The sequence below is a fragment of the Cyanistes caeruleus genome, chromosome 6 (assembly GCF_971803275.1).
Source record: "Cyanistes caeruleus chromosome 6, bCyaCae1.hap1.1, whole genome shotgun sequence".
In the NCBI taxonomy this organism is placed as follows: Eukaryota; Metazoa; Chordata; class Aves; order Passeriformes; family Paridae; genus Cyanistes; species Cyanistes caeruleus.
The window spans coordinates 47,347,437-47,372,172 of NC_141706.1; the positions used below are offsets into that span (position 1 = coordinate 47,347,437).

At 45.2% G+C, this 24,736-nt stretch overlaps 1 protein-coding gene across 2 annotated transcripts in view; it reads left to right on the top strand.

Annotated features, from left to right (window-relative positions):
* ADCK1 (aarF domain containing kinase 1) overlaps positions 1–19,402 on the top strand; it is a 74,236-nt gene extending 54,834 nt beyond the window's left edge. For both annotated transcript variants that reach the window (XM_023927753.2, XM_023927754.2), the window contains exons 6-11: positions 45–203; positions 3,381–3,497; positions 12,571–12,720; positions 12,951–13,148; positions 16,782–16,975; positions 18,405–19,402. In XM_023927753.2, the coding sequence (XP_023783521.1) occupies positions 45–203; positions 3,381–3,497; positions 12,571–12,720; positions 12,951–13,148; positions 16,782–16,975; positions 18,405–18,576 (990 nt within the window). In that variant the 3' untranslated portion in view covers positions 18,577–19,402. The remainder of the gene's footprint in view (positions 1–44; positions 204–3,380; positions 3,498–12,570; positions 12,721–12,950; positions 13,149–16,781; positions 16,976–18,404) is intronic.
* Positions 19,403–24,736: the final 5,334 nt, after the last annotated feature.

Genomic DNA, 24,736 nt, shown 5'->3' on the forward strand with positions numbered 1-24,736 from the left:
TTTGGAGCCAGCATGCAACTAATTGTCTGTTTGCTTGTTTTCAGGTTCTCCTCTTGGTTGTGAAGCAGATTTTTCCAGATTTTGAGTTCATGTGGCTGGTGGAAGAAGCTAAGAAGAATCTGCCCTTAGAGCTGGATTTCCTCAATGAAGGCAGAAATGCTGAGAAGGTTGCTCATATGCTCAAAAACTTTGACTTCCTGAAGGTGAGGAAACACATATTTCTGTCTGTATATGTGCATGAATAGTCTCCTTTACTATGTCTTATTCCCATCATTCACCAAATGGAGGAGCCAGGGAGGGAGAATGGAGTTCAGCCCCTCTGTGTTGTTCATTCTAGACTGCTCTGCTGATACAGACCAGAAAATTCTCTGAGACATGCCTTCTTCTTGTCTGTTTCCTACTGAATGCACTCTGTTGGGTCAGGAGTGGTGGCTTGGGACCAGTTGTCTTTGGAGCTTGCTACTCATTTTCTCAAGTTTTCTTTCTGAATTTCATTTTCAATTTCTTTCTGAACTTGTTCAGAGACTATGGATTTGCCATCCTTTACTGAACCTGAATTTGATGGTACCTTTCCTTGGGCTCTGTCTCAGCTGAGGGTAAGAAATGGATGCAGAACAGAAAAGCTAGACTGAAACTGGTGATGTCAACTAGTATTGTGGACACCTTGTATCTCAGGAAGAAGCATATTCACATGAGTCCTTCCTACTGCAAAAAAGCACATTCTCACTTCAGAACTGGACATTTACCCTTCGTACACATCTGTGGCTAATTAATGTTACCTTCATACAGAAATCAAATTGCACCCATGTTTGGTCTTACCCTCTGATACTTTTATCCCACCTCCCCTGCCACACACTTATGTCACTGATAAATGTCTGAAATACAACCAGACACGTACACATCTCGTTCTTGGAAAGACATATGCTCACATCTTCAAAGTCACACGTTCAGAAATCTTTTGCTGAGGTACAAGAGACGCAAGCCTCCAGTGTGTGCTTTCTGGAAACACACATAGTGCCATGTTACTGTGCCCATGGCACATACAGAAAGGCAGCAAAAATCACACCCTGCTGTGGATCTTCTTGTATACACACTTCTAAATGAGCTTGCCACCTCCTATTTATGCAGAAGTCCCAAGATAGGAGTGACAGCGGTCTGAAATAAGGTGAGTTTTTGTTAGGCTTTACAGGCTGATAAATCCATTTTTCCTTGCTTCTTCCACATAAGGGCTGTAATTCCATATTGCCCAATGCCAGCTTTGGAGCAGTCCTTTTGGAGCCCAGTGGCAGCATTGGCCTTCCCATAGACACAGATAGCTAAAAGCCACCACATGGAAGGTCAGAGGCCAATGGATTTGTTGAGTGGGTGCTTATCAGAAGTGATGCACCTTAGAGAGTGTATCTGTTGCAGCTGTAAGTAGCATACTGTGAAGTAAATTCCCATGGAGGCGGCCAAACACCTCCTTGCTGGGCTAAGGACCTATCATGATATCAATATGTGTAACAATAATAAATGACTTGAGATGGCCAAATAATGGATCCTTCTGTCTGACCTGCCAATTCAGAGACATGTTCATCACCTAAAAGCAACAGAAGAATTGGGCTCCTGTATCATAAATTTTCCTAAACACGCTAGAAAGCTGAGAAGTAGATTTTGTGCTGTGAACCTGTTTGAGCTTTTAAAGCCAGAGATAAATTATTTCCACACACAAGCATTAGAGCCAAACATCTGTGAGTAATTAAAAAAATCACTGAAGAATTTGGCTGTGATTGAGAGAGGCATCTCCAATAGCATGAATAGCTCTTTACAAGCCCACTGACTTGCCCGTGTAAATCTTGAGACAAGAATGATGTCATTGGAAGTGATACAAGGGATCAGTGAGCTAGATGGGATGGGGAGCTGTTAGTTTTGGAGTTAGCAGGCTTTCTCACCAATCTAACTGCAAAGAATGAGCAGCCAGATAAGCTGGGAAGGCTGTGAGTATCTGAATCCCCCATGCTCATAGTGGGTCTATAGCATCAAAGTCTAAGCAAGGTTCACATGCAAAGTATACCAGGAGTGTTGAATGGTGGGACTGAGGGACGTTGAAATTGCTCAGCAGAGGAACCTTTGATGTAAGGTGGCACACACATGGTGAAGTAGAAGTGGTCTTTCTAGGACATGAATAGGAGGGAAGCAGATAGTTTCTAAGAAACCAGGGTATTGTCAGTAGTTAAAAGCAACAAATGCTGCTTGTTCAGGAGCTATGATGAGCTACAGTATCTGGCTGGTCATCCCCTGGTTTTGGTCAGTTGATGGACAACACCTCTTACTTCTTCCTGTCCTGCCTCAAGGTGCTGGTCCTGAGTCCATGGCTGAATCAGGGGGTGAGGAAAGGGGACTGCACAGCTGGCTTATTATTTACATGATCCAAAATTATCATCTCTGTACTGGGGCACAGTAATGGGAGTGGGCAGAGCTCCCTTATGTCTTTGCTAAAATGTACATGTGTGGCTTCACTCATGTGCAAAAGCAGATTAGGGTAGATTGGGGTTTGGTCAGCACAGTAACATGAGGAATTTCTAAAGGGAATTCAGCAAAATGGCTCTTGACAATAGGGACTTCAGCATGGGAGAAATTTATCTGGAGAGAGAGGCTAGAAAATGGGGAGCCATCCTGAGAGACACTTTCATCACTGACTCCTTGGATGACACCAGACCTCTTCTCTGGTACCTTACTCAGCTTGATCTACCACCGCTTGAATGAAAAGTGCTTTGACATTTTAAACTCATTATTGTGTTGCTGACAATAAGATAGGTAAGGGTCTTCCCAAACAAGTCCCTTATTTGTGACACTTGATTTTTCTCCCAGTTCAATTGCAGATGGCCTTAAGTATGCAGGGTTTATCAGCTCAAAGGCATTCATGTTCCAAGGGGCACTGCAGAGATACAGTTTATGATGATGGCTTGTAATTTTTAAAGCTGCTTGTTTGTGTGTAGCAAACAAGATGCAGTTCCTGTCTAAAGGAGCTGAGTGGATGATTCAGAAACTTGCAATAGGTACTAGTTAAACAGCCCAGCTAGAGGAGCTGCAGAGCAGGTAAGAAAGGTATCTCAGACATCACTGGGAATTGGAGGTGTTCAGAATCCTGTAGAGCGTGGTCAGAAATGTTACATGAGATCAGATACTACTGTAGTTGAATTGGTGTATTATCCTTGTGTACATTGATGCTGTCCTGCGGAAGAGGCTGATAGATGGAATTACCTCCCTTGTGCTCATCAAAAAAGCCAAGTCCTCGCTTCAGCTGCTTTCATTTTTACTTCTTTTCTGGGATTTGTGTGATATATTCTCCTTCTTTTCCCAAGATGTTGCCTGACCTAACCCATGTGTTTCTGTTTCAGGTCCCCAGGATCTACTGGGATCTCTCAACAAGGCGTGTCCTTCTCATGGAGTTTATGGAAGGGGGACAAGTGAATGACAGGGCCTATATGGAGAGGAATGGCATCAATGTCAATGAGGTAGTTTCTCAGCCATCTCTGAATTTAGTGTAAAACTGATTTTGACCTTGATGCAGAATGGAGGCTGACAGGACAGGATGGGACAGGGTAGAAGAATAAGCACACACAGAGCAGTCAGTCTGAGAGATCTCTGTTCTTGTGCTCTTTGGAAAAGTAGATAATTCCTTTTGAGGAACACTCTCCTGTAGGCTGTAGAGCTAGGGAGATCTTCAGGGAGACATAGTGAAAGATGACCATGCTCTTACATTAAAGACACCCATGGTTTGTTCCAAGATGGAAGTTCCTGTTACCCTAAAGGAACAACTTCAGTTTCTGATTATTTTTATCTCATGGACTTAGCCATTAAGAGAGCCTTGAAAAGTTCTGTCTGTAGCAAAACATGGTCAGCTCCATTCATCTGGACAAGTCAGCTGGTCCAAAGTGAGAGAGTTGTTTCTTTGAGAGAGTTTATCCTATACTTCTGCTATAGGCAGAGGTGAAATCTAGCCCACACACTCAGATAGAAGAGTGAATATTCCTCAAGTCTCGAGACAGTCTCAAGCCCCTTGAGAAGGGCTTGTTTTGATGCATTAATAGAAGGGTTCTTGAGCAATATGTACATTTAGATGTTGAGGTGGGCTTCTTCCTAGATCTCAGACAGCAGATCCATTTTGAGATTGAGGTCATTAGCATAGTGTAGCTCCCTGGGATTTTCTTTGTATTTTCTCAGACTGGTGGAGATAGCAAAGTTATAGAGAAACGGCTAATTTCAGTTTTTCTAACTTGCAGAGGCTTTTGCTTGTGATAGGAGCAATATAGAGTGAAAATATCTGCTAAATTTTTTGTTTATCCGTGCCTTTGGGAAGGTTGTTTCATGATGACTTGGCACAATACATTCCATGCAGCAGTGAAGTCCCATACTTTCCTGAGTCTGAGCTGGTCTCTAAATAATAGCTAAGAAGTAATTTTTGAAAAGTTGTCAGTCGGCTTCTTCTACTGCAATGTATAAGTTTCAGAGAATTGCAGACATCTGACAGATAGGGGATGCTACTAAGCTCAGTTGTAGGACTGAATTTTCTTCCTTTTCTCTCCCCACTGTCTGAAGTTGAAGATTAACTTTGACTGATTGCCAACAAAGCAATGTAGAAAGGAGGAAATACTGAGCCTGTCAGAATCATATGATGGGAAAGGAGGTCTGTTATTATGGCCACAGTAAGATGAGGTAGGGGCAGTGCACACCCCAAACTTCTCCTGCGGCAAGGTGCAGCAGATGGGGAGAAATATTGCCTAGGTTAATTATTGGCTGCTGCTGTTGTTGCATTGGGTAAAGGACTGCACGGCATGGTGGGGAGATGGGCAAAAGGCGGCAGACAATGAAAGGAGCGTGAGGAGGGGTGGCAACCCATGTTTCAAAACTGTGACCTGGCTTATAATATGACAGCAATCTTGGCTTTCAAGAGATGCATTAGCTCCCTACACATCCCCCAAATATATTTATTTTATCAATCCCTCTATCATTTTCCTCCATTTTGTTTTATGGTGTGGAGGAAGAACAGTCTTCACAGAGCAGGGTTTCTTTTTTGTGACAATGCAGCCTTGAAAAGCAAGCTGAGCCTCTCTCCTCTAAATGGAAAGGATCCCTGAGGTGAAAGCTCCCTTCAAACCAGGTTACTGACATTTACTTAATACCGTCTGTAGCAGGATTATCATTAAAGCTGCCCAAAAGCACATTAATCTCTCTGGATCCGTCCAAGTGCTGGATTGTAATGGCATTTAATCAGAGAAGGCTTTGATTTCTAAAGACAAGTGCAAACATTGAAATATCTGCCTGTGGAACAGTTACTTATTCATGTACAAGTGTACTTGTACACTGTAGTGTAGTTGAGGAGGAACATGCAGCTAGGATATTGACAGTGAAAGGGAAATCTGGAGAGGGGAGTTACCAAGAATGAGCTAGCAGGAATTTTAAGGGAAGACTAGAACATGGCAGAGCTAAGAAGGGGGGCAGCTGGAAACTGGGCTTTTCCTCTATTAAAACACAGTAATGCTTGCAGTCTTAGTTGGGAAGGTATATTTGGAAGAAGTGGGTAGAACAGGGAAGAGAGAAAAATTAGACTGTGGGGCTCTCAAGGGGTTTGTAGCATAGTATATACAGGAGGAAAGGAAGGGCAGTGAGACTGCTTAGAGCATGGATTTTTAAAGATCCCAAATGACACAAATGTTCCTTTTGCATCTCTTCTGATTGTACCTGATTAATTTAGAGAGATCTTATTTGTATACAAATCTTAACATTGTCTTTGGTCTGCCACATGGATTCTCCATTCCTTCTTTGTGAGTTCTCTGCCTGTCTCTGCAGAGACTGCTGTATCAGCAGGCTCTAGGACCTGTGGAGCTTCCAGATGTGCTCATGGCATGTGCTGTATTGCCTCAAACTAACCAGCCAGGTCAGGTAGCCAAGAGTCCCTATGATCAGCCTGATTTGGATTTGAGTCAAGGAAAAGAAACAATGCCCTGTACTTCAGCTCACCAAGAGCCTGGTCATGAGGCATGGTTGATTCAGAAGTCAGAAAAGTGTTTTGTCCAGCTGAGAACTGAAAGCAAACAACTAAGGTACTTAAGATGAGCTACTGTGTGCAATTATTGCCATCTGTTACTCCATCCTACTATGGCTTTTTACTTCTTTCTGTTACTAAATGGGTTCTACACTGAAACTGTATCTCTTAGCTTGATAAAGAGCCCAGTACCTTCCTGTAGCTGACAGCTTTGCAACTTGAAATACACTTTCAATGTGGCATTTACCCTTCTGCCAAGAGTCAGGAGCTGTAGCTGTGTAGCTGCTAAAATTTAAGTGGGATTTCCCAGGGTGGGATCCTTTTGTTAGCAGTGGAAACCTGTCATGTCTCAAGTATTTGCGCTGATAACACTCAAGTGTTAGATGAAGCTGAGCGTGGAGAAGAACACTGTTTCTGGGGAAGATGGCTATTCTTGCTCTCTGCACTTACTGAGTTAGTCTGGGGAGAAGTTCATTTGCGATTGTCCTACGTTTCATCTTGTCTGAAGCTTAGTGAAATTCAGAAGGCACTGATAAGTAAAAGTAGTGACCTCCAGTATTTTCAGCTTTTGAACTGGGCACAGACACCTGATAAAAGAGTTAAATTAGACACTGACCTGTTTCTTACTGAAAGTTGGTATTGAGCATCAATGTCAATCAATTGCTTAAGTCTCAACAAGATGCTTTACATTAAATCAAGGAAATGCAACTGCGTTTAAAGCCAAGGGAAATGATCCCCATGGTCATTTTGTGTCTGACAGAGATGCAAGAAACAAAAAAAAAATAATAACTAGTCTTCTTTAGCTGTGTCCTTTTGAGAATCTGTGCAAACTTGATGAGTTAGTCCCTCAGTTCCTTGGGTGGATGAGTCAGAACATTTCTCTCCACTTACATGCCATGGAAGATGGAGCATTGAGCATGAAAATAATTTCCTGAGTTCCCAACAGAGAGTACAGGGCATACTAGGAGTGCACTCCAGGAGTCCTAAAAACTATTCCTGTATCTTAATGACATCAGGTGTGTTCAGACATCATATTGCTGTGATGCTAGATCACTGCATAGTAATAGTACTGCCTAACAGAGCACTTTTGAGCCTCACGACTGGATGATAGAGGACAGAGTGTGAAATAAGATCTCTTGTGTGACCACCCTCTTACTGTGGATAAGAGCTATTTCAGAGCAGAGGCAGAGAAGATTTCAAATTGTGGCTATTCTCTGCCCACACCCTTTGCTAATTTGACACCAGTTTAATTGGGCAGAATTGCCCTAGCAGGATTAAGCAAAACCTTAGACGATGGCTGTAATAACAACAATGAAAGCAAGCAAAAACCCAATACAGTCTTCAATCCAATTAACCTTCGATTAAGGTTCCAAAATCAATGCTATTATTTTGGCCGGAGGAGGTAATATTGAGCCCTGAGAAATGAGCTGCACAACGACCTTTACTTTTAATGAGATCAATAGAAGTTAGTGTCGCCATCTCTTAAAATAATTGGCAAATATTACAGCCAAATTAAGGCTAGAGACTAGTATCTGCTTCTGATCTAAAGAGACAGTCACAGATGGAGGTGGGATGGGAAGGGATGATGCCCTATCAGGCAGTTTCATCTAGGACTTATCAGGGGCAAGCAGTGATGTCATCTCTACAGGACCATGACACAGTATTTTTTTCTGTGCTTTTCTTCTTCATGTCAGTTAGAGGCATGGAGCCAGAACCATTCCAGCTTGTTCACAAGTCCAGGAAAGTATCAGTGACTTTCCCCAGAAAACCCAGGCTGGTTTGTTACATTGCACTATATCATGCTACCCATGAGCACGATGTATGTGCTTTTTACTGTAGGAACACTCACAAGCTCAAATTTGCATACATTTTTTCTTTTCTGAGAGGTTTTTTTGCTAACTCTTGTGTATTGGTATTTTTAAAGATACTCAGTTGTGATGAACTTTCTAGAGTTTTGTTACTGTCACGTTGCTTTGTCAGCAGGTGTGTTGATTAGCTGCGTACAAGGGCAAGGGCGGCAGGTTGTCTAGGTTTTCAAAACTGATGGCAGCAACATATTGTGTCCGGGTACATACATATACAAGAAGAAATATATCACTGCTAGTACCTGCACTACAGCTTGGGATCCTCCGAGTTAGGTGACAGAAATGCGGTTAGGTGTACTTGTTAAAATATTTGGTACACTGCACATGACTCCATTAACTAGAAAACATGGGGATTAGTAGGGAAATTGCAAAGTAGGTGAGAAACTCATAGAGGTAATGGTCGAGAGAGGTTACCACAGTGGAGTTTTGTGAATTTGTTTTTCAAATAGATTTCATTTAACAAACTGATGATGACCTCAACACAAACACAACTGTATCAAGGAGATTGTTGATGACACCAAGCTGAGAGGTCTGACATTGTAGAGGAGGACTGGAGTAGCAATAGCACTTGTTGGCCTTGAGAACTAAAGTGGTAAGCATCCTGTAGAAAATGGGGCATATTTCTGCTGTTTATTATGCTGTTTCATATCTGACTGGTGGACAGATTGGGGTAGTAAATACTGGAGAGGAACAGAACTAGTTAAACTCTAGGATTGTGCTAGTTAAGGAAATTATTTATAAACATATTAAAGTTAGGCTGGGGTTTATGGGAAACATTCTGATCACCTAAAAGTAAATTTTTGAAACAGCTGCCAAAGTTATACTTTGTCTAAAATATTTCTGGTGAACTTGACCAGTTTATAGAAGTATTGTGTGATGCTGTACAGTAACAACCCTTAATGTTTGCACTGCGTTCTTATTTTCTTCTGTATTTGTTTGTAACTCACATACGATAGTTTGTGACATGTAACATCCTTGCCAGACTGAGTAGGTAAAGGGCACTTCATGCGCTTAGATTGGTGAAGAGTTACCCCCAAGTCTGGCTGTTTTACTTGTGTCTGTCACTCCATTGTGTCAGCAATCTGTTTATTTCTCAAGTCTGTTTTTTTCCAAAATGAAAACATTGGGCTGAGAATGTGAGGTTTGCCTGACATGGTGTCGTGGTCATGTCACATAATTTGGCAATGGCAGATTGGTATTTGCATTGATTGGTAAGGCCACAGGCTCACTTGGTGACTGTAGTCATATCATGTTCTGCTACAGCACAGACAGGGAAATATAACTTCTTTTAGGCACTAACACACCTTCTGGCAATAGGCAGGGACATGTCTCTGGCCAGACCCAGACTCTGATGTCATCCTGATATATCAAGCTAAGCTCTGCCTGCTGATCAGTGTAGGTTTTGTTCTTATATGTTACCCTAAATTATGCCATTCATGATTACACCCGCTTTTGCCTGGTTTTATTTCTTGTAGTACATACAGAACTACAGGTGCTTCTACTTCTTTGCTATTCAAACCTCCTAACTGGTAGACTTTCCTCCTCTGCCATTCTTTAGCCAACTTTGGGGTCTTCAGCTCTTTTAATTTTTTTTTTCCCCAGTAAATGCCTCCTGCATCCTGCTCATTTATTTGCTTTCTCTGAACTCCCTCTGTGTAGTCTGCACCTCTTGAGTTAATGAGGTGTCTAGAAGTGAATGCAGAATTCCAAGACTGATTATTTTTTTTACAGTATGCACCAGAACAATGCTGAGGGATACCGGTAATGACAAAGACCTTGTTTTGTTGGATGATAAACAGAGAAAGGACTGATGACCTCTCTGTGTCATAACAAAAAGCCTTTATGTTAACCATGGTTTTTGCTTCTGTAAATCATTGCAACCTTTTTTCCTAATTTGTGATGCACCTTCACCCTGAGGTCTTACATAGCCTAAATGCATGCTGAATTCCTCCCTTCTCCTGAGCAGAGGTTTTCATAAGTCTGTTTTCTCATTTCACTTAGCTGTATTCTTCCAGAGTGAATTCTGTAGATATTATTTATCCAGTGGCCTTCTCAATAAGGAATAAGGGCCTGAAGTGACAAGGCACAGTACAGAAGAATTAATGTATATAAGGGTTTCATGTTTTTTTCCTAAACTTTTTCTCAAGAAATCTGAACTGCCTTTGTCTGAATTACAATGATAGGTTGCTAGTCACATACTACACTTTAAGACCTAGAGTGTAAAGCTTCCTATTTTGTTTAGAATTTGACAGTATTGTTGCTTTCTATCTTAATTTATTTTGTATCCTATTTTAGAGGTATGACAACAGACAAAATTATGTGAAAATACTTTAGTGTGCATCACAGCTCCATGGTAAATTTTTTCCAAAAGTGAAGACTGTTTATATGCTTGCACCATAAATCCCTGTAACATATCTTCTGTATGCTAATGAAGTAGTACATAATACATTCATATGTCTTAAAAAAGTCATAAAGTTTAGTTGAAGATACTGGAGATGCTCAAGGTTGCATGTTGGGGAATAGGTAAATATAAGTAAAGCAGGGAAGAGAGAGAGATGATGGGGATCTTGCAGTGAACAAATCTTCTACCAATGACCCAACCTGTGAGTCTGAACAGGGCTCGTTTTCATGGGAGGGTGGGAAGATGGAACTCAGGCTGCTTTTGTGTTGCATTACAGGTTGCAAGAGGCTATGACCATAGGTCTATTTAGTCACCTTTCTGCTGATAGTGGCTTAGGATCGGGGACCTTCTCTGCATCTGGAGCTTGCAGCCATATCATAAGATGCTGTTAATGAGAGTGGCATGGATAACCTGGTGAGAGGCGTTTTTGTAGGATCCTAGGATATTTGGGTTTGGAAAGGAACCTCAGGAGGGCTTTCATCAAATCTCCTTCTAAGGCAGGGTCAGTTATGAGGTCAGACCAGCATTGCACAACCTCTTCAGCTATGACCAATCAATAGGTTTGTAGAACTACCAACCCTTGTCTGGACTTGTCCTCAGCAGGAATGAGGCATCATGTTGGGCCCCAGATTGTCCCCAAGTCCTCATCTTCAATAATTCTGTGCTTTTCCATGCCCTTGGAGGACAAACAGCTGTGACAGTGAGGGCCGAGTGTGGTTAGCCTGGCGTGTGCACAGTGAGTCCCTGGTCCCTGGGAGGCTTTGTGAGTGAATGCTGTGATGGGCTTAAAACAGACTATTTGGCACATCCTTGGGCTGTTAATAGAGGCTACTCAGCTCTTATATGAGATCACAGCACCTGGTACTTTGGTTCTGTCTAATTTTAGAGCTTGCTGATCAAGGAGACTTGTAAGGGTCACTTCATGGCTCTGGTGATCTCTGCTGGTGATTCAGAAGGGAAACATCACTCCCCTCAGTCAGTACTTAAAATAACACCTGCATGGCGTTAGGGAAGCTGCACTACAGGAGATCACAGGGCTGTGCTGTTCCGTCCGTGTCGGTGATTCATCATGGGGCGAGCCAGCATTCATGTGATTCAGCGGTGGTTCCAGGTTCCACTTGAGGGAGAGGATTGTTTCACCTGATTCTACTGCTGTCTCCGTAGTTGTGCTGCAGGGAAGGTTCTTGTTCTTTCTCTTCATTTGTAGTTACTTGGCCACTATTCATAGTGAATACTCTTCTCAGAGGTGGCTATATTTCAGAGATGGGTAAAGGAAGCCCTTTCTTGTCTGTCTGGTTTTCTGCAGGATGAGCTGTCATTACTATCCCTGTTACCTCTTCTACCACCTCTGCTTATGGGGACAGCTGTCAGTTTGCTGCTTACAGAGTGTGTCTGGAGATATGCTTGGAATAGTTTAGAATGGCTGTCTTTTAATTGCTTGTACAGCATTCTGCTGTGGAGCACTGTGCCTCTCTGCAATGGCAGGGAGGGCTGGTGGAATGGCAGGGCAAGGCTGCTGTGTTGTTGCATGGCAGGGGGTTGATCCCATGCCCTGGGGATGTTTGCTTTCTCCTGGGAGGTTTCTAACATTAATAACACCTCTTGGTGATAAGGAGCAGTATTATGGAGGGACACAGCAGTGACAGGATGTTTTAAACAGCTTTTCCGTGCTTCTTCATCTTCACAGACATTGAACAGATTAGCATGGGTGTGAGGAAAGAAAGAGGGAAAGTGGCAGACAGTGTGATGGAGGGAGGGGAGAGGGAGCACATGTTCATTCTGGTGGGCAGATGGACTGGCTACGTCTCTCCCCACCCCTTCTCCACCATGTCCTGTTGCCATCCATGGATGGAAACCTGAGTCTTCTTCCAAGCAGTCTCACCCAACCCAGAAGCAATTTCCATGCCTTCCCTGTGAATGCATGTCCACCACTATCTGCTTTCCCTCCTCATTACCAGAAACCCCATTCCTACCCACAGGTACTGTCTCTTTTTTATGCCAGACAAGTGTCTTTAAACATCATGTGATCCCACAGCCACCTTCATGGTGATCCTTGCATGGATCCTTTCCTGAATGCCCTGGACCACCCTGCTACTGGTAGATGTCAGCAGCCACCCTGTGCCTCCATCAGTGTGAGGAGCTGCGGCAGCTCTGCATGGGAATATCAGCGTGTATAGACCCTTGCTTCCTGGGTTGTCACACAGAAGCTGCCTCCTCTCCCCGGCAGGCACCCTACTGTGGGTGGCAGTGTGTGACCATCTCTTGTCTCCTCGCAGATCTCTCGCAACCTGGGAAAGCTCTACAGTGAAATGATTTTTGTGAATGGCTTTGTGCATTGTGACCCACACCCAGGCAATGTGCTGGTGAAGAAGTGCCCAGCCTCTGGCAAGGCCCACATTATCCTCCTGGATCATGGGCTCTACCAGGTAAGTAGGTATGAGGGGCTTCCAGGGCCTTGTGAAACTGCCTTTGGGCACCAGGCTGCAGTCTTGCCCCTCTAAGCACATATGAATACATTTTTCGTATTACTTCCATAGCCCTCCAATGATATATTTTGACTCTGAAGTGGAGGATGGGGCACAGGTGAGGGGTGCAAGACTTTTTCCCCTGTTTCTTGTCCTCTATGGGCTTATGGGGACCATGTTTCCCTTCCCAGGTGCTGAGTGAGTCATTCCGCATGGACTACTGCCGGCTTTGGCAGGCCCTCATCAAGGCTGATATGAAGAGGGTGCAGAAGTACAGCCGGCGACTTGGGGCAGGGGATTTGTATCCTCTCTTTGCCTGCATGCTGACTGCCAGATCTTGGGAATCTGTCAACAGGGGCATTGACCAGTCACCAGTCTCTGCCAGTGAGGTAGGTCTTGTGTGTCCTTCCCTAATGTGTGCCCTTGCTTCTCCTCAGTACCTTTCTTTGTTGAAATCACTTGCGCCACTGATAGTACAGCAGTGCTGGGCAACCCCTGGCAGCTCTGTAGCAATTTCTGCATTGATACCTGAGCTAGAAAAAGCCCATACTCCTTCTGCAATGTGTTTTATAGTGGCTGAATTTAATTTCCCAGATTCACTTGTCATGGGCTGCTTAAATTTTGTATAATATTTTAATACCTAAGTGTTCACTCTTTCTGGCTGGGGAAACATTTGTAGATTGTCCTTTTCTTAAAAAAATGTTGAATGCAGCTGTGCAGGAAACCATCAAGGAGGCTAGGATAAGGTACAGGAGACATAAAGGTTTAGTGGGAAGACATGAGAAGAATAATGCATTATCACTATTCATATAAATGACTATCAGCACTGATATAAACTCCTAAAAACTTCTGGAAATTACCTTCCAATCAAAAACCCTATTAACTTGGAGTCAAGGTTGCTTAGCTGCAGATCCTGTCAACTCAATCACTACAAATCTGGGAAACTGCTGCTTACATTTTCCACCCTTTCATACACACACGTTCTGGGATCCTTCTCATGCCTCCTCGCACACCTGACATACACAATACCTCACCTTAAGAATACTAGCAGCCCTGCCAACTGTGCTGTTTCTAGAGAAGAACATAAAGTGATGTAATTCAGCCAATGGACAAGTGTCTGTAAGTAGAAGTGTGTTGTATCCTATGGTTTGCTTTTATCTACACACATCTGTAGTAGAGAGGATGAAATTCATTTAAGGAGTGTTATAATATTGCCCTATGAAATTCTCTTCTAAAAGTTTCTTCATCTTGATGGATGTGTCAGAATTTGCTGTACTGGCTTGCCATTATCCATAGCAATGAGTAGGTCATTGGGTAATGGACCCCCTCCCAATTATCTGAGTTAATTTTCTGCACATCAGAAATAATATAATGACTATCTAACAGTCATTAGAAGTCTGTGCTTCATCTGGTGAGTTCTGGAGCTGGTAGCTCCAGAAAAAAATTCAGAGCTGCCAAAGCAAGTTGGCACAGTGCTGACTCCAATACTACAAGGCCAGTGTTAAATCTGAGTTAGTGAGCAATGTTTATTCCCAACTCACTTGTGAAGGTTATGCCAGAGGTGTAGCTGCAGCTACATAGTACTCTGTGTGTGCTAATGAACTTTGTCATCGAGTTGAATTGCGTGTATGGAACCAGCTCTGTTGTCTTTGCCTACATGACACAATTAATGCTGAAACTAGATAATCCTGCAGCAGATAATGGGGAGCTGAGCAGATTTGCAGTGGCATTAGGAAATGAGCTGCTGCTTGCCCTTACTTTAGAGGTGAATTTGAAAGATTTTATCAGCAAAAGCTGAGCGCTGTGTAGGCAGGTACCATCAATGCAGAGCTCCAGAGAGTGTGCCTGAGGATGTATCAACATGACAGTAGCCTGTGAGACAAGGAAGTAACCTTCCTGAAACAAAATCTTATCTGTAGTGTTGTACTCAGTCTGGGATGCAGCATCTTGAGAAAGGTTTGATGAAACTGGAGCAAGTCCAATAGGAATCTGCAAGGACTAGTGGCCAAACAGATGTAGCCCATGAGGTAAGTCTGAGCAAGTTAGGTCAGAAAAAAATCTAGAAAAGGCAGGTCAGAAAGGGTTGTAGAAGTGATTTTTTGGTTTTTTTGAAGAGTGCTGCAAGCAGGACAAGTGCAATGAATTTAAACATGGGTTTAAATTCAGCTAAACATGAGAAAAGCCAGATCTAGTGGCAAAGCAGTGAAATGCCACTGCAGATGGTCTGGGGAGGTTTTGATTCGTGTTACTGGAGAGTTTTAGGTGCAGTCTGGGAAAATGTAGGAGGATTGCCATAGGTATAGTTGTTCCTGCCTTAAGCCATCCAGGGCCAGGCAGCTGATCGCTCAGGGTGGCTGCTAGCCTCATCTCATCTGATTTTATGATGGCTTTTGCTGCATCCTGCAGCAGCCTCAGCAGCTGCAGCCAAGGGGCTTTTCTCAGGTCCTGTGGCATAGCTTATTTCTTCCTCTGCACACTTGACAGAAAATGACAGTTCTGATGACAGATCATGTGGTTGTTTTGTGATGTGGACAAGCAGCTGGAGCTAAAAATAAAAAGAAAAGAAATAGAAAAGAAAACCTATGTCTGGAAAATAATATAGGCAATGATGCTGGCTGGGAAAAGGGATAAGAGATAATCAGGGAGCAATTTTCTGCCAACATCTAATGAAACAAAACAACATTTAGGAGTGCTAAGCATCTTCTTGCTGAAGCCTTGTGTATCTGGTCAGTGATGGAGGCAGGAGGACACAAGGATTTGTTTGTCAGCAGCAAAGCAACATGGTGTTGTGTGAGCTGTGTACATCTCTGACCATCATGACCTGCACACCAGTTTGTGCAGGTCTGTTCCTTTATAATAAGTTTGAAGTTCATAAAGAGTGAGTGTGAGATCTCACGTCACGAAATATAGGCCATCCTTCATTCAGAAGAGAGAAGGCTTAAGAGCTGTCATTTCCCACAAAGAAGCCTCCTTACTGTAAGAAGTTATTTACTGCCCCCTTGCATGTGTTCTCCTGGATTTTGTAGATTGCAGATATTCCAGGGCCTTGTCTTTGGATTTCATGTCATGGTTCATGTCATGGCCTCTGTAGGAGGGGGTAGGGGCATGGTATGCATATGGGATCAGCTCCCAGCTACACTGTGCTACATTTACTGGGATGGTGAGGGAACTCTCAGATCTAAAAACAGGAATAAGAAGCAGGGCTGACTGTCTTGCATGCTCTGGTGACTTGTATTTGGAGAGGAGCTCAGTTAAGTGGCTCAGACTGTAGCCCCTAAGTTTTCACTGGGTTCTTACAGTAAGCAATGTGTTTGTTTGAATCTGGAGAACTAGAGATAATGAAGGATTGCCTTGGACTTACACTCTTTCCTTAATTATCTGCTATGAGCTGCTATCATACAGGATATAGATCTAGATCTGACAGATGACAATTTGAGGATTTTTGATCTTTTGGGTTATCATGATGCTTAACTGTGTAATTCTTTCTCACCTTTGCTGAATTGTGTTGAGGACAGAGGACTAAACTAGCATTGGAAACGGCTTCACCAGTATAGCATAGAGCCGTCAGCTGCATGGGGAAACAAAGATCAAGCAGCCTGGTTGTCTTTGCAGCCTCCACCTTCCTCAGCAATTCTACTACCTGCACCTCTGCCGGTTTTGGGGCTGGTGAGGTGAGAAGTCTCTAACGGCAGTAATGACATCTGGTTGCTGCAGGCTGCCTAGGACCAAGAACCAAGGTAGCAGTGTCTGTTCTCCTGAGAGGCTATTAATCCTGCCAGTGAGGGGATAGGTCCTTATCTCACCGAGGGGAAAATGGGATCTGGCAAGAGTGATCTGTGCGGTGAGTGCTGTGCCCAGTGTCTGCAGGAAAGAAGGACAGAGCTCTTAGGTTCTGTCCTAGTGTCATGGTCTGTTAAAACACTGTCTCTTCCTGGCAAATCTCAGCTGCATCTGGACCCAGATTTCCCATGTACTCTCACCTTCTCTCTCCTTTCTCCCTGACATGACCTGACTGGCCACAGGACATGGAGATCCGGTCCAACGCTGCCACTTACTTGCCCCAGATCACCCAGCTCCTCAACAACGTTCCCCGCCAGATGCTGCTTCTGCTGAAGACCAATGACTTGTTAAGGGGGATTGAGTCAGCCCTGCACACACGGGCCAGTGCCAGCTCCTTCCTCAATATGTCTCGCTGCTGCATCAGAGCTGTTTCCACGTGAGTCTCTTATCCAGACATCAGAGGCCAGACAGGGAGCAGCAGGAGCTGACTATCCCTGTGGTCTGGGAGATGAGGGGAGATGAGGTACAGCAGGCTTGTCAGGATCCAGTCCCACTGCAGCTATGCAAGGCAAGCAGGACAGACCCTGAGATGAAGGTCAGATCCAATCAAAAGTCCACATGATTAGGCAACATCCTGGTGATGGGGCAGGTCTAAGAACAAATGAGAAAGTCAGTCTAGATTATGTCTGGTGGTTGTCAAGCAGGTCCATGGTGACAAGACAGGGCTGAGATCAAGCAAAGAGGTCCATGTGGAGGTCTAGCTCATGGGGCTTCACAGCAGGACATGAGCTGGGGACCATTACTCTTCCAGTGTAGCTCAGGCAGGAACTGAAGGTGCACATCTGAGATTAACTGAGGTTTCTGGGCCTATGAGCAGAGGGTTGGGGGTGGTTCCAGGCTAGTCAGGGCCATTAAGACTTATTAGGGCCCCACTCAGGGGGGCTGATAAGGCTCTGACTTAACCTCTTGACCTATTACTGTTAGCTGTGGATCTCTTCCCCACATTGTGGTCCTGCCCCTGCTCAGCTACATGTCTCAGCTGTTGTCTGTGCTTTTCTTACATCCATCAGCCTTTCCAGAGGACAAACCTGTCGCCCTGGGGCTGGGGACAGGGATAGAGTTGGAGACCTTAGGTTAAGGGTTTAGGATTTGTCCCCCAGAGGAGGGGAAGGGGCTTCTCTCCCATTATAGGCCTTACCACTGGGCAGTATTTGTGAGTAGCATAGATCTGAAAGTTCACTGCAGCTTGATTGAGGGAATTGGGCTGACTGAAGATCAGGCTGATGTTTAAAAGCCAGGAACAGGAGTTGTGCAAGTGCAAGTTGTGCAAGATTGCCTTCTCTGCATCTTAGGAATCAATGCACTTCTTCCTCAGATTCCTCCTCCTTGCAGATAAAATAACAGTTATTTCTTGGGCTGATGAGGGACCTATGAATCCCAGTTAGCCTCTGCTAAAGAAAGGTGGAGAAATACTTTTCCTGGAATCTGTGTGTCAGGATTGCTGGACTCTTACAAGTGCGCTACCAGGAAAAGCAATAGTAGTGTGCACCTGTCCCTGTGAACTGAGGTGAAGCTGGGCATAGAAGCAGAGGAATGCCATAACCCAGGATCACTACGTAGAGTGGTAAGAGAACTGAACTCTCAAGTGAGCAGGCTGTCTCTTCTGCCAGATTCATTCCAAAAAAGGCAGTCCCCAGCTCCTCAGTAGCACTGCTTAGAGAAAATCCCTGCTTCCTGAGGATTCTCCATATGGGGGATAGCGCCCACCCCTGGGGAGGGTCAGCTGTGTGGAAGATGTAGGACAGGCCTCTTTCTTCCTGGGCTGTTTCCTGCTGGATCTAATGCAGCTGCTTCTCTCATTCTAGGTACCAGAGGAGCAAGAGTCACTCGCTTTACAGGAGGGCCCAGATCTCATTCACAGAAGCCCTAAGCCTGTGGCAGATCAACTTATATGAACTCTTCCTGTGGCTGAAGGGGTCCCAGCTGGGGAACTGGGTCACTGCTCTCCTGAGACGGATGCACCATTTAATGTACTGACATGAACTGGTGGGAGAGGCCTGGGTGCTCCCTCCCTCCCTTCTGTTCTCCATGGCACATCTGCCTTTTTGACTATTTCTGTCTATTTTTGGGTCTTACTCCACATTACACACTGCACTGTCCTTTTCTTTTACAGCATTAGCTTCCCCTGTGGCACAGAGAGGTTGAGTTGGTACCAGAGCCCTACTGTTTTGTGGTTTAGGTAAAGTAGGTGCATGATACTTGTGGCAGGAAAGACAGAAAAGAATACCTTCTTTCCTCATTTGTGCAGGTTAAGTTCCACTCAGATTCTAGTGGGACTGTGCTGGAAGCAAATGCCTCTTTGACTCTTTCTTAAACAATCTTAAAGAATTTAAGAGAATCCCAGCCCTACTAGAATGCCCCAAAATATTTTTCAGACCCTCAGAGAGGGGTGGTAAGTCCCTTTAAAATACAATAGGGTTTATATTAATTTATGCAATCTCTTTAGTCTGATTTCTGTTTAGGTGTGCGGAAGGTTTCTCAGAGGAATGAGACCTTATGGAAAGCTGTCACTAGGGTTTTTTCTTCCAGCACCAGGGAAAGAGGACACAAATGGTGAGAGTGGTGGACTGGGAGTCTGACTTCCTAAGATGCATCTCCAGTCCTGTCAGCAAGTGCCTCTGTTTTTGGACTTCTCCTGGCCTGTTTCCTTGCAGGTGAAATGGGGGAAGGGGACAGTGGTCTTGCCTCTCTTCTGAAATTCAGGAAAGACAGTAAGAAGGACAACTCAGGGCTCTGAAACTGCTGGTAATGTATGTGTACTGTACAAAACTATCACACAACAAAATAAATGTGTTGTATCAAAGACCTTTGGGGGAGGGATGCTTGGCTGTGCACTAGAGTTATGTTTGAGCCTCTAACCTTAGTCCTGTTTCCATTTCTCCACAAGGGAGTGATGCCAGGCAGTGCTGGTAATTCCTTGTAAGCAAAATGTCCACTTGGTCTTTTCTATATCCAAGAAGTTTGTACCACATCTGAGTCCTCTAGTACTGCATCAAATGTATGTTGGGATGGAATGGAGGAGCAGGCATCTTTCTGCTGGGAGGATATCTCATACCCTTCTGCCCAGATCCACACTGAGCCTGCCTCCTCCCTGCCTGTGGGAGTGCGCTACAGCACATCTGTGAGATGTCACCATCCCCATGCCACAGTGAACATTTCACCTTGTCACTGCCTGTGATGTTTTACTACTCCAGCCTCAGACAAAAACCTGCCATTGCTCAGTGGTGCAAGTGACAGATCTGATGGCTTTGACTCTGTAGTTGTGGGACAGCTACCAGAAAGCCTCACCTAGAGGCCTGCTTGTGTGAGACGTATCTGAGATACTGGGAGACATCTCTGTTGCTTGTAAGAATACCTTTATCCAGGAAAGGTGGATGGAGGTGACTGCTCACATAATCTCAGCTTTCCTCATAAACTATCTTGGTGAAAGGGGACATGAAGGACAGGATGGGAATGTCCGTCTACTGTCAGAAAGCTTGCTAAACTGAGAATTACTCAGGAACCAAACTGTGCCTGAGGGCAAGCCACAAGAAGGCCATTCCCTCTCCCAGTTTCCATACAACTTCCCAATTTGCACAGGTGCAAGACCCCACCTTGAAGTGAGTTCAATTTCTTGGGAAGGGAAGCAGGGGACAGAGTGCAGGTTAAGTGTGTGTGAGTCCCTGGTGAATCAGTCATCTTTCTGGCTGTGTGGGAAGGGGAAGGAATGTAATCCAGAAAAGGTACCTGGTTACTGGTGGGCTTGGGCATGATGGGTTAGGGACTGCAGATGTGCATACAGTGACTGTGTACACGCACAAGCATGTAGGCAGAACTGGCTGGCTCAGGACTGCCAAGAAGTGGTAAGCCTAACGTCCTTGCAAAGCTTGTCCCCAACCCATGCAATGACAGGTTAGAGATTCCCTTGACTTCTGGGTCATATGATGGCATCAGGGACTGGAGTGGTGATAATTGCAGGATGAGACTCCTGAGTCAACAAAGAGTCACTGAGGCCCTGGAATACTGGTGCTGCATCCTGTACATGACTAATCATTGCTCATGTGAAAAGTCTGACTGAATTAGTGCCTTGCTCAGGCTCTTATAGCTGGTAGGCTGGCCAGCATGGGTGGGCCTGATTTGTTCTCATTACAGGTAGAGCTCCTCTCAGAAAGCTGGACTGCTGTGCCTTGTTAAAGTCCAAGAGACCCTCTAGTAATGGTCACCAACTGTGTATCCTCACCTTGTAGAAGCCTGTGCAAATGCCTTTGCCTGTTCATGGCAGGATATACTGACCATAGCACCGTTTGTGTTTCTCATCTGTAAGTGAAAGCTCATCCTACATTTAGGCCTTCATTTCTAGAGGATTCTGTGTTGTGGAGAGGCTCCCTGTAGCTGTCATTTGCATTGGCTGTTAAGCTCACAGCGTGCTCTCAGCCATGCATGTTTTTTCACTCCTTCAAAATCTTACCACATGACTGCTAGTTCTGCTACCTGAGGATGGTCCTGACTCTAAAAGTGGTAGGGAACCAGCAGCCCCTCGGACTGGTTTCTGGCAGTGTGCAGCAGGCAGAGAACAGGGAATATTTGGCAGAGCTTTGTCTATTGTCATTAGTCTCTGCTGGGAGGCTGTGTGTTGTAGTGTTAGCGGAGGGACTCCTCCATCCATTGTGCTCAGCTTTCACCCTTCCCACAGTCAATCGATGAAAGTTTGTCTTAAGAAAGAAGAAGCAAACACATGGACTTTGACCTTGTAACATTCCTGCCTTGTCTTTTTGCTGAAAGCACTCAAAGGTGAATGTGTTAACACAGTTTTGAAAAGACACTTCCTCATCCCAATTTGCAGTTGTCAAACATGGGTAGCCTGGATCAGGTCTGTGCATTTGGCCTCTCTTTCCCACCTGCATTTAATGGTGTTTTCACCACCAGCAAACACAGCTTCTGCTGCTTGGCTTGCAGGCAGCACATGGGCTGCTGTCTGCCCAGCTTTAGCTTTTGAGCAAACTAAAGTTTGGTGCAGACACTAAATACTGGCCCTGGAGCCCACCAGCTCTTTCTCAGGACTAATATGGGGGTTAGAGCTGTTGGCCAGAGGTGCAAAACTGATGGGCATCTTTCAGCTCCTGTAATAAACATGAAGTACTTTGTTGTAGCCTTATGGCATCACCAATCCTAATTCTCTCAGATGTGTTGGGAAACCAGTGGACATTTCATCTAGCATTTATATGTGCCATCATTATATCCACTGGAGGTGGAAAATGGGGCAGTCAGGGAAAATGCAGTTGCTGTGCAAAACTTCAAGAATCTCAGGTATGAAGTGGACTTGCTTTTGCACATGCAGCTGAAAAAAAGCCAGTCTGAACACCCTAGCCTTTGCCTAGCCCATCTAGTGAACACTATTGATGACAAATGGGTGGCATTTAGAGTCGCAGATCAAGGCTGCATGATGCTGTCTGCCATCTTGCCAGAGCACACAAACCTCATGCAGTTGCAGTGTAGAAGCTTCAGAATGAATCACACACTGCTTCCCACAGCATATATCTTATGAGCTGTGACATGTGTGCATCTTGTGCCATTCCACTGCATCACTTGGCAGGGCTCTTCCCCCACCTCCACTGTGCATCCCTGTGTCACCCTGTACTATTTCCTCTGCCCCCACACCCTGTGTCCAAAGGGGTATGGGCAGCCTGCTGGGTCCTGGAGCATGCAAGAAGCCGTCACACACAGCGGGCTGGGTCACAATGCCCAGCATTCAGATAGGAGCAAAAAGAGGGATGCCTGAAGTGATACAGCCCTCAGGACAGTTATTGCCTTATTCCTTTCATCCCCTGATAACTGAATGGCTAGGAAGAGGGGATGGATATTTCTTCCTCCTTGACTCCTCTCTAGAAGCGAGAGGCTGGGGCTGGCTTTTGCCCCTGCAGCCTGAGCTCTGTCCATGCCCATCTCACCCAGGGTTTGTGCTTGTCTGGGTGATGGCAAGAAATCTGTATTGCAGCTTTCAAATGGCCCAGAGCAAACAAACAGCACTGAGATAAGAGGGGTGCAGGCTGGGGCCATGCAGTGTGCTAGGTGGGGGAATTTTCTGGTGCTGCTGAGCTGAAAGGTGGGAGGAATACTTCAGAGGATCCCAGTCCTCAGGATAAATCCAGGTCAGGTTGGGGCTGATGATTTTCAAGTAACCTGGATAGACATACCCTAAGGTGAAGTAGGGTGTATGGAGAAGAAGCAGTTGGAGTCTTTTGTTTGCTCATGACTTTCTTCTTGGTGTCCTCTGAAAAGCAGCAGAAGGGCTGCTCTCCTCATCGAAGAGCCATCTCCTGCCTACAGGCTCCAACAAAGGTCTTGTTTGCTGTAGGAATGCAGTATCTCCCAAGGAATTCTGCTTTCCTCTGCTGCCCCTGCTTTGGGCTCCTAAGCCACATAACTGCAGCTTTGCACTTCGGGCAAGGCTGCAAGCAGTGCTGGGGGCCAGGACCTCCAAAGTTTCCTAGGCGCCACCCTAGGCAGTGAGGTACCAGCAGCTGACATCTCTGAGGGCAAGCTGCTGCCACCACTCCATGTTCACTGCCTCCTGCCAAGTTGTGTGGAGAGAGCCTGCAAGACCCAAAGGCTTTCTGCTCCTTCCCCTTGGCAATCCTCAGTTTTGCTGGTTGGGGAGTGATTGCTGTTCTGCCCCTGTTGATGTGAGAGGACTTGGTCTCAGCTGCTTTGCTGCAGCACGGCAGTAGCCAGTGGCTAGCACAGTGTTGGCACTCCAGCCAGGCAGCAAACTGTTCTTCACAGAGCACTGGGAGGATGCATGTGATTCTGAGTGTTTGTAGCAATTAATTTTTCTAGTGAGTCCTGGGAGTTTGGAGATGGGAGGAGAGGTGAGGAAAGAGAAGGGGAAAGGAAAGGAAAGGAATGGAAAAAGGAAAGGGAAGGGCTGATCCTCTGTCATCTCCACGGAGGTGCCTGCAGGATGTGGGTCATCCTCCTTCCTTCAGCATCTGCTCAGGTACTGGCCAGGATTGTAAAAGAGTTGGACAGTAAGAGACTGGAATTTAACTAATTATCTGCCTCAGAAAAATTACCATTTCCAAGTATTATACCAGGTGATGGTTATATCACCTCACATGTTATTCTATGAGGTATCACTAGAACTGGGAAAACCTAGTAGTGGACTAGCAGTCCTGCAGGAAGGGCTTATGGGGGACCCCAGCTAAACACAAACTTACAGTGGAAATCATGTCCAAGGGTACTTGTTCTCCTCCTCTCCTTGGTGCTACTGAGTCCGCACCTGAAACTATGTCCTCTTTTGATTCTCTCAGTTGAAGATAGATGTTGGAAAACTGTATTGGGTCTGGTGGAGGGCACATGACATGGTAAGGACCTATTCCTATAGCCTGACAGGGAGATGGAATTGTTTAGTCTTGGAAGGAAGAGGTAAAGGGATGAGTTGATAATGGCTGGAGGCTCTGAAAGGGGATTAGAACCTCCTTCTGGCAGTACCAGATGAGTAAATAAATGCTGGTGGCCACATGTCAGTTTGCAAAGTTAGGAATGAAACTCCACCTACCACAAAAAGGTGGTGCAAAGCTAGGATATGTCACCCAGAAAGGGTCTCCATCCTGGTTGGCCGGCAGAGTGGTTCAGCTGGCAAGAGTCTCCCTCAGAGCAGGAGAGGAGTCAGATGCCTGGTGGCCCCTCCCAGCCAGCCTCTTGGTGGAACCATACAGCCATGGCATGGAGTAGGCAGGGAGCTGGCTCACACTGCTATTGAGTCAGTGGTGTGGGATGAGGTTGGATCTGGGTTTCAGCTTTCCCAGCTCTCCTTCTGTGTCACTGTCTGTGCTCAGATGCAAAATAACATCCCTGACTGGTCATTGCTTTGAAGTCCAGTCCAGGGCTTAGCAACTGTTTTTGTTTGGTTCAGTTATAGAGGTGGGTGTGAGCCTGCCTGTGCTGGTGAATGCCAGCCTGGGTAGCTTGCTTTGCAGTTTTTATCAGCCAGCTGCCTCTTGTGTCCCTCTTTCTTGGCAAAACCTGCACGTTGCAGTGCCTTCCAGAGAAGAGGCAGTGGGTGCCTTCCCAGGACACTGTTGTGGCTAACACAGGCTTTAAATAGGTTTTAACTGGGAGTAAATCGTATGCACATCCAGCTGAAGGCTTCCTGAGT